General features: G+C 38.7%; 1 protein-coding gene across 1 annotated transcript in view; it reads left to right on the top strand.

Annotated features, from left to right (window-relative positions):
• SGPP2 (sphingosine-1-phosphate phosphatase 2) overlaps positions 1 to 6,171 on the top strand; it is a 66,864-nt gene extending 60,693 nt beyond the window's left edge. The window contains exon 4 of the mRNA XM_019533075.1: positions 5,326 to 6,171. Coding sequence (XP_019388620.1) covers positions 5,326 to 5,871 — 546 coding nt within the window. The 3' untranslated portion in view covers positions 5,872 to 6,171. The remainder of the gene's footprint in view (positions 1 to 5,325) is intronic.
• Positions 6,172 to 10,193: the final 4,022 nt, after the last annotated feature.

The following is a 10,193-nucleotide window of genomic DNA, read 5'->3' as shown; positions in this document are numbered from 1 at the left end:
CTTTCCTGCCAAGGCAGGGGGTCGGACTAGATGATCTACCTAGGTCCCTTCCGACTCTAGCTACTATGAAACTATGAAACAATGTTTAAAACTCTTTTTGTTATATTGTTATGTGTTAAGGGATTTGAGCAATCTGGTGCATGCAAAGGATGACTATAAACTACACAAGATAGTGATTTACTATTGACAAAATCTTCTAGCATCATTACATGTTGGTTCTTGATAAATATATCCATATCTGATATCTGTGGACTTTTGGCTAAACAGGCAGTTTGTGCTACTTGGAAACATTAAAACTTTTTTTTACAATCTAAAAAGAAGTTTTAATGCCATCTCTTGCCGTGACAAGTGAGAGATCCAAGGAAATGTGAAGTCTCATTGAAAGCTGGGACTTAGGCTTCTACATTACTTAGGCACTTCTGAAAACTTTACCTCATATCTACCATGTCCCTTGTGAAAAGGGCAGGGGGAATCATGTACAAAATCTGATATTCCAGGTATTTTAGTGGGAGTTCAGTTTTGTTGTTGTGTAGTGATGTGTGTCCTGAAGTGGCTGGAGCAGGTGCTGTCTGTGGTTCGGTATTGCTTCAACTGTTCTGGGGTCGTTGTTCATGTGGTGACCCCTCTGCCACTGTAGAAGGTGAGCTGGAGCGGGTGCCTCATGCAGTGTGGGAGCATCCACACTTCATGCCTATATACTGCATGCGAGTCAACTCAGAGACCCACAGACAGAAAACCTGACCCCATATCTACCATGTCCCTTGTGAAAAGGTGAGAGATGGGGAGGAAATCATGTACAAATTCTGGTATTCCAATTATTTTAGAGGGAGTTCAGTTTTGTTTTTATGCAGTGATATATGGAGGAGAATTCTTGAGCTAATCCTATTGAGGTATCTACAAAACTAGTATAAACTAAAAATATGTACTGAACTTAAACCCACAATATATACAGTGTTTCCTACCACATTATTTTGGGGGAAGAGGGGAATCTACTTCCACATCAGAAAAGGAAACTCAAGCTCTTTTATTCCATTATAACATGACGGACAATAAAAGTGTAAACACAAGAAAGCTCTACCCAATCAACCCATTAAATAGAAGGTTTCTGGTTCAGGAATATAGCCTTGTGTAGGCAGCAAAATACGTGTTAACTGGGAAGAGAAGCTATTCATATACAAAATGGATTAATCTATTTTTACAAAGCAGAAACTTCCCTATTACATGAACTCAAGGAGAAGCACTAAAATCCACATTCAGGTTCACAAATGGTATGTGTTAAAGTCACTATTTAGGATTTAATGGAGAAGGATATACTGGAAAGCCTAAGACACATTTTTCCTTAATTATTTGCATCATAGGAAGCTGATCAGTTATTAAATGTGGGTTAATAAAAGCAATAAATAGACAATTTTCTCCTTGATGAACCATTTCTCTTTAAATTGAGTTCTCTTTCTTTATGTTTCCCTCATGAGTTTCCCTCATATGAAATGTGTTGAATACCTTGCTGATATGTGTGTTGAATACCTTGCTTATATGTAGCAGTATTCTAGTCTAAGGGTATCAAATTCATTTGGCCCCGTGGGCTGGAAGAGTGGCATGGGTCCAGTTCAGCGGGTGGATTGGATCCATAGACCAATCCCATGTTCCAGATCCAGTGCGTGTCCCGAAGTGGCTGGAGGTGGTGGTGCCTGTGGTTCGGTCCTGCTCCAACTGCTCTGGGGTTGTGGTTCATGTGGTGGCCCCTCCGCCACTGTGGAAGGTGAGCTGGAGCGGGTGCCTCCTGCACAGTGGGGCCATCCAGCACTCCCTACATACTGCATGAAAGTCAACGCAGAGACCCACTGGCAATACCAGGGGCCAAATGATAAGACTCTGAAGGCTGGATCCAGTCCACGGACTGTATCTTTGACACCTCAGCTTTAGCTACAATTAAAATGGAAAAAGTGCCAGGAGGAGGAAGAGCACCTACACATAGGAAATGAAATAGTTATTTCCTTAGTCATAAAAAAAAATCACCAAACTTTAATTAATTATTCCCCTCTTCACCCCTCAATTTTGGTATCTCTGGAGGCTTTTCACTGTTGACAAATTGGGAAAATATTAAACTGCATTTATTTTTAAAAGAAACACCAAAGTAAAATGACTGTGGAAAGAAAATGTGAGATGCAAGGATTTTTGTGGGTGATATCTTTTAATGGACCAACTAGGTACTTGGGAGGTCTCCCTGAGGTAAGAGATCACCCACAAAAGTCCTTTCTCTTTCATTTTTCCTGGATCTTCATATTTACAACAACATTGCCCAATTCTACCCCATGGAGAGAAAAGATAAAGGAAAACAGGAAACGTTTTCACAGCCAATATTTAAAACTATCATTTTACTTGGCTGGGGAGGGGAAGGGAGATTCAACATAGGCACATTTCTGATTACCAAGTACAGTGCTGCCAAAGTCTATGGCCTGTTATGCCCTGTCTCCCTCCCTGGTCTGTTTTTCAGATCTGGGCTGTACTATTTGCATGGGTGCATATGTACATGGGGCACTTACCTGACATGGGTAGCATTACATCTCACATTGTTGGGCTAGTTAGGGAAGCTCTGTTTGAATTGGCCTTGTGCTCCAGAAGAGTAAAGAATATTATTTTGTTTAACAGTGCAAAGGACCTTGACTACTTGGCCAGGATACTAGGTCCTCTCTTCCTTTCAGAGGAAGAGGACTTAGTATATGGGCTTTGGTGATATTTGCGGCAAGCAAAAAATTGTGCATTTTCAAACTTTTCTCTTCAGTCATGAAAGCTAAACCCTTAAAATGGATGTTGATGTGCTCACAGAATCTCATGACTGCAGGAGCTGGATCTTAAGGAAAAACAAGTACCACAAGACTCATATTTAAAATTGCAAGTGTTGACAGGCCTATTTGCTTATATATTGAACAGTTGAAACTGGGGGCCTCAATGTACTTGACATTTTACAAATTCATTTTACAAATCATTCACAGTCTAAATTATTAAGCTACTTGGAATTTTCCCATTGGAATGATTTTTAGGATGGAATTTTATTTTTTTTTGCAGAATCTACATTTTTGTGGGCACAATCTCAATTTTTCTTAAAATTTTAAATTTTAAGTGGGGAAAACTTAAAGGAAATTTAATTTCAGGTCAATTTGAATTAAATTCAAATAATTCAGTTTGTTGAATTAACACCATATAGTTTGCATCAGTGCAATAACACAAAGTGCATTCCCTTAGAGAGTTGTTCACACCCCCATCTTCTCTGATGGCCCTAGCTCCTTGGAGGACAACATATCCTATAGTGCAATTAAGATTTCCCTTCAACCAAGATCTTCAGGATGAACCCTGTGAAATGTATATGTAGAAATGGAAAATTTCAGTTCAGTATTGAAGTGATGTGAAACGTTGCATTTTGGATCACTTCCGTAAACCAACTGAGCATTTCAGTTTTGGCAGTAGTAAAGCTTTGTTTTGGTCAGAATGTCATTTCCATTCCCATGCTGTACCATATTTTTGTACTAAGTTTAAACTGGTATCAGTACAGGTACTATTAAGCAGCTATAGATGGTAAAATGGCAGTATAAAGCTACATCTGTATAAACAACTTCAATGCTATACATTTCCATTATTTCTTTATTCATGTGCAAAATAACCCTTTGAATCATTTATAAAATATTTCAAGTGTGTGATGAACCTTGTCAATGTCACCATGTTTGAGTTCCACATGTGCTTAAAAAAGTCATGAAATATTTCTGCTGCAAAGTGATTTTTTTGTTTTGTTAGGTTTGGGGTTTTTTGTGGCTTTGCATACCTCAAAATGGAATTTTCTCATAAACAATTCATTTTGGGCAGCTACTGAGCAGATAAATGTTCAATTGTAATGCATTTTTCAGAAAGCTCTGACACTCTGACATTCAGTAAATGCCTAACTGCAGTTTGGAACCAAGATTATGTTAAAGCTACAATTTATGTTATAGTTTCTGCTGTATCTGTATAATAGAACGGTGTTTAGGAGAGTGGAATTCTCTGTATTGCCTTTTTATCTCTATTGGCAGTTTGCAATGAATATCCAGGGAAACATTTGATTCCTTTCCCAGCATTGGTGTTGACAACAATATTAATAAAATCCTCAAAACGCCTTATTTACTTATGTTAATAGATTAGGCTTTAACTTCCATGGGCTTGCCACAGGCAGCTAACTACATTCCAGATTTCAATTACTGGTGTAACACATTTCTGATGGATTACTGTTGCCTAAAGGTGCTTGCACTCTGCCAAACAGGAGAAAATGCATCATTTACATTTTGTTTCATGTGTATTCATATTTGTTACCTCCCTAAAATGTAATAATATGTAGTTTCCTTTGTTAAAGGAAACATGTAACCTTTCCCTTGCTTGTGCAAATTGAGAATCCTAATCCTGTTGACATGATGAAATTATTTTGGGGATTATGGGTGGGGAAAGGTTTGTATTTACAGTGATGTTTAAACTTGTTTTAATACTGTCCTTGAAATTAAGTCATGCAAAGTGAATCCTGTGAAAGTCCACAGACAAAGCAGGAGCATTGCTATATCCTGGAGTAACTGAAAAATAATAATGAAAGGAAAGGAAAATCAGAAAGTAAGTGCTGCCTGTTACACGTTAAGATAATGGTCTCTTCCACTGTGGTGGCCTGAAACATCTATATACCAAAAAAAGGATAGGATTGCAGTTTCAAATGACTTGGTTGTTGTTAGGAGCATGAATTTAGAAGTTAACTATATTGACTTTCAATGAGGGCTGAAAGTCAACAGAAATGCCATAGCTATTGATTAGCGAGCATCAATTTAGGTCAGTAAGTAAAACAGCACACAACATAGACTGCATGGGGAATTTAGGTAGATAGAATCATTGTGGCTAGGATAATTGGAGGTCTTTTTTTCCTATGCAAAATGTAGAGCAGCAAGGAAACTGCAGCCAGCTGTATCACTTGCGGAGCTGAACATTTGAATGCCTTTTGGCAGATAATGACCTATTTGTACAAAGGAGTGGTCCAGTAAACATCCTGTTGCCCTACTGCGCTAAGAGGGAAGAGGAATATGAAGAGCTGGATATGTTGAATTGAAAATAATTATAAAGGGATTGAGGCTGTTAATGTGTGACCTCCTAGTTAAATATAATATTTTATGAGTTTCTTATGTAATCTTATAACTTGGAAAGGAAAATGAATATATTTTAATTTATTGACTGTATCTTACTCCCCGCATTTGAATTACAACATTCTTTTTTTATAATCTGTTTTATTTAACAAGGTTTTTCTTTTATTCATTTATTTTACAGGATGTGATTGGCGGAACTCTGATATCGGCAGTGTTACTTGCACTCTCATATCCTGCATGGGACCTCATAGACCACTTTCTATTAACTAGTCCATTTTGCCCTGTATTTTCCATAGTTGTGCCCCTCCTTTTATGTTACAACTATCCAAAACTAGACTATTACAGCCCTACCAGAGGAGACACAACCACTATCTTAGGAGCTGGAGCTGGAGCCATCATAGGATTCTGGTTAACTAACCAGTACACACCATTGAACTCTTCCAGTGAAACTTTTCAACTCAGCTTTCCTCCAATCTCCAGTAAAAGGCTGATGGTCATGCTGGCAAAGTTCTTAGTTGGGGTCTTTGTTCTTTTGATCACACGTCAATTCATCAGAAGGCTGGCCCTCAGTATGCTATACTACTGGTACAAAGTTTCCACCAGTGATGAAGAAGCCAGAAAACGACTGGAAATTGAAGTACCCTACAAATTTATAACTTATTCTTCGGTTGGTTTCTGTGCTACTGTGATTGTGCCAGTACTGCATGGGCTTTTAGAATTAATTTAAGTGCTGTGCATTTTTTGAAATAATATATGGCAACATCCACTTTAGACATGCAATAAAACTGCAGGCTGAACACTTGACCAAGCAGTTCTTTGTGCCTTTCTGCACTGGCCTACAATGCCTATTCCAGAAGATCCTAGGAAATCACCATATGCAAATAACTTCAGGTTGGAAATTTCTAGCTCTTGGGTGCTCCAGGCAAACACCTGTGATTCAGAAGATACATGAAAATAAGTACAGAGTACAAAAATAAGAACTGATGTTTATATGACTGCTGTTTACCTTCAGAAAAATTCAGTGTTTAGCCAGTGGTCACTTGTACTAGAATGCCTGTCTGTGTGGCCAGATGAAATCTGTCCTTTACTCCCCAGGGCCAGCATTTTGGAACAGTCATGAAGGTGATGCTCACACATCTGGAAGTTTGGGATCGTTTAAATTTCTTGTACTTCCAAACCAGGGATTCAGCCTGTGTGGTCTGTGTTAGAGGCAGTTGTGAGGTCTTGAGGGTCACCCAGGAGAGTGAATAGAAACAGCTCTGCACAAGCTAGGAATTCAGATTGGTGTAAGTAGTGATACACCTTGCTGTTTGTTTGTTTAAAGTTGTGTGTGTGTGGTGTGTTGTTAGGTGGAAAGTAGGGTGATTCCGTCAGGGATGATCCTGCCTTGAACAGGACGTTGAATGAAATGACCTCATGGGGTGTGTGCAGATGTGCGTGGATGTTTGGTTCCCCCAGGACAACTAGCAGTGGCACACCTTGTGCCGCAGCTACTTGTCCTTGGGGAACACCGGTTCCATGAGTGATTTGTTGTGTGGCAGGTTACCCTGGGGGCAGTAGGGGAGGCTGGGGCCAGCACTGTGCTGGCCCCAGAAGACTTAGCTAGGGTTCTGGGGTGCAGCCACAGTGATCCAGCCTGGCTGGCAGCTGCTGCATCGCTCAGGGCAGCCCAGCTCTGTTTTTCAGCAGCATGCACTGCCTGAGCATGCACTGTTCTGTTTTTTCCAGTTTTTTTTGACCCCTGGATATCCATGTAATCCCAGAGAATAATAGATCAGAATTGTATTAATAGATAAGAATTGCTGCTATGACTCCGATTTTCAGGCAACTAAAAAATTATTAGCAATTGGGCCAATGAGTTGCTAGCAAGTGCAGCTATGAGTATGGCTCTATAAATTAAAAAAAAAAAATCAATGAGCAATGCTTAATTTTTCCCCTATGGTAATTATACCAGTGTATACATTGTACTGTTGCAATGATAGCTAAAGGCATGGTCAAAAGGCCTTTTCCTAGGGAGCTTGCACTAAAAGGATTCTTCACTGTTTCCTCTTGTCTACTGCTTTTTAACATTTAGGTGTGTTTGAGCTCTTTCGTTATGAAAATGCTAATTTATTCTTCTGTAAAAAGAATGTATTTGACCAGAGTTAAGTATGAAAATATAAGCGAGCAGCATTGCCACTTGGTTGATTATTTTTATAGGCTTTGCCCAGATATCCAGCAGAAGAGTCTTACTTTAAAAATGGTTAATGACTATATATGAGAAGGCAAGCTGGAGTTTTAAATGGTACACATTTTTTTTGAAATAGTAAAGGCTGTGGTTCAGCTTAATGTCAGTTAAGGTGCATGTATATCATGTTTACGTGTTAACTGCATTCTAAATTATGGGATACACTTTAAACATACTGTACTAGCTTTAAACATACTGTACTAGCACAAGAGGTGCTGTGGTAAATACCTTCTTAAAACCCTTTCCAGTAGGGGTGCTTTCTGATATATGGCTCTATGAAAGCAGAAGCTCTGAAGCCCTGTGGAGGCGTCAGTTCATATTATAGCAGAGGGGCTAAAACTGGGAAAGGTAATACTAAGAGGAGGATTTCTTAGCCACTGAATCAGCTCGACTCAAAACGTGGCTTGAAATTTGGCTGGGACTTGCATGCAGTTTTACTAATTAAATTGTTCTACTGATTCACAGTCATTTTGTAGTCATTTCCCCCCTCAGGCTGTCAACAGGTTTATACACACGCACACACACACACACACCCTTTATGTGCTTGGTATTTGGTTCAACTTAGAAAATAAATACATTTCCAAAAGCCTGGTGTATTAATTTGTCCAACTTGTAGTCTGCCAGGAGACTTTTACTATTCTCTGTAATTGATTGGTACGTCAAGGGTGTGCCTTGCATTTTGAATTATGGTGTATGTACTGCCTCTTCAGTAAATCTAGAATATCCCAGTTTAGTCATATGATAGTCACAGAAAATGTAATATATCATAATAATGTAACTTTAGTGAGATTTGGTACGCATGCTTGTGATTTTTCTTAAATCACACTAGCTAATACTATTTTTAAATACCACTTAGAGCCTAGCCTAATGCATGTGGAGTTTAACGTTTCTAAAATCAGGTCATAGCCAAAGTAGATGGACATGAATTTGTAAATGAGCTTCATTTCAATTCTGGATAAGAAGAGTGGCAATAATTGCAAGCATTTCTTAGGATCAGAATCTGTACTGTATATATTGTGCAGAGAAAATGACCAAATAACCTCAAGCAAATGTCTTCTTCCTCAATCTAGGTGCAATTTCCTCATGAGCAGTTGCTGAGGCAGTCATACAAAAGTATTCTGCTTCCATTGATTTTCCAGTGTCTCAGTGAGGCTTGTTACAGTGATTGGTCCAAGTATCAAGCCATCTTCTGTTGTAAAGGATTTCAAGTCAATTCTAATCCCATTTGATATTCCTGTGTGCATATACGGCACTGAGTCAAAACAGCAAAGCAGTTTTTTCATGTTGGCTATTTTATTTAAAATATTAATTTTGGAAGGAAATGTGTGATTTCTCCCACATGCTTACCATAATCAGCATTTCACATGGTTAGGTAGGAGTGTGTTTGACCTATCAGGAAGGAAGTATCTTTAGAGCCTCTCTGTCTAGTCAGCATACTGCTGTTTCTTTCCTTGGACAGCTGGTGATTGCAGGTGATACCCTAGACTGACGTCTGCTCTCACTGATTCAGATCCATGTGGGAGTCACTCAGCAATGGAATAGTATCAAATGGGTGTTGTTTGACATACCTAAACTAGTTAAGATGCGGATCTCCCTCTGCAGCTGGTGCTATTTGGCTTAATTACTTTGAAGGCAGGGTAGATTTGCACCTTATAGAGTAACTAAAGTAGATGTATATACAGCACAAGCTTTTATGGGCTGAAGCTCACTTCATCAGATACTGTGCTTCATTACCTTGTTACCAGTCTCTCTCCAAAGTTGGTACCAACTCTGCCCTAGCTTCCTCTGAGCGTATAAACATTGTTTCCTTCTTCTTACTATACAAATTCTTCTGAGCAACATTTTGTTAAATGACAAGGATCATTAATAGTAAATGGGAATTGTAGCTGAGCAAACCTTATTTTGGGAGATGTGATATAATAGTACAATTATACTTCAAATCTATGTGTGATAGTGTTTGTCCATCAGCTGCTGCATTCTTTCTCAGAGTGCATAAAGCTAACTTATCTGATTATGTCTAGCTCAACTATGTTGGTTAATCTCCCTTTTCAAAGCAGTATCAGCTCCTAGTGTCCTGTGTAAATGATGAGGGCATTAGTCAAACTTCCATAGATTTTAACGGTAACAGTTCACTTCTAGAGGGCTAAAAACGCCTCTCTCTGATAACAGCCTCTGGTCTTTCTATTCTGTTGCTTGGAAGCTAAATTGATGATTTAATGACGACTTCCATCTGGGAGTCATTTGCTTCTGGGTTGTTAGGTAACTTCAGGAACTACAAACTTTTTTTGGATGCATTTGGATTACTACAAATGTATCTACGCTACTTGAAACACACTTAGAAATTTCAACTAGTGCAAAACACAGGTGCCTACAACTTGACAGGTGGTCAGCACAAGTTGCATCAATGTTCTCCAGGTTCAGTTCAGTGTTCATTTTAGTATAAATTTGTATCATCTCTACCACAGAGCTTACTTTTCCTCTCAGCAGTCAAGATCAACTTAGGGTCTACAGCATCCCTATGGTAAGTGTAGTTTTGTAAGTTATATAAATGGATTTTGTGCCTTGGAAAATGCCTTTTCAACTGACTTGACAGCTTTTTGTTCTCTTCTATATGTATTGTATTCTGTAATATAAATGCTATTTCTAGGGGCACTTTTGATTAAAGTGAGGGTATACCTATATGCTCTGTACTGTACCTATATGCTCTGTACTGGCAGTAACTGGGATAGAAGTTACTGAACAAATTAACATACTATATCACAGCATAGTGATTATTACCTAGAAAAAGAAATAGGAAGAAATTTCTTTCCATAATATAGTAT

The sequence above is a fragment of the Crocodylus porosus genome, unplaced genomic scaffold (assembly GCF_001723895.1).
Source record: "Crocodylus porosus isolate Cpor-Errol unplaced genomic scaffold, CroPor_comp1, whole genome shotgun sequence".
Lineage (NCBI taxonomy): Eukaryota > Metazoa > Chordata > Crocodylia > Crocodylidae > Crocodylus > Crocodylus porosus.
The sequence above is the reverse complement of the archived record's forward strand: the minus strand, read 5'-3'. Positions and strand labels throughout refer to the sequence as shown.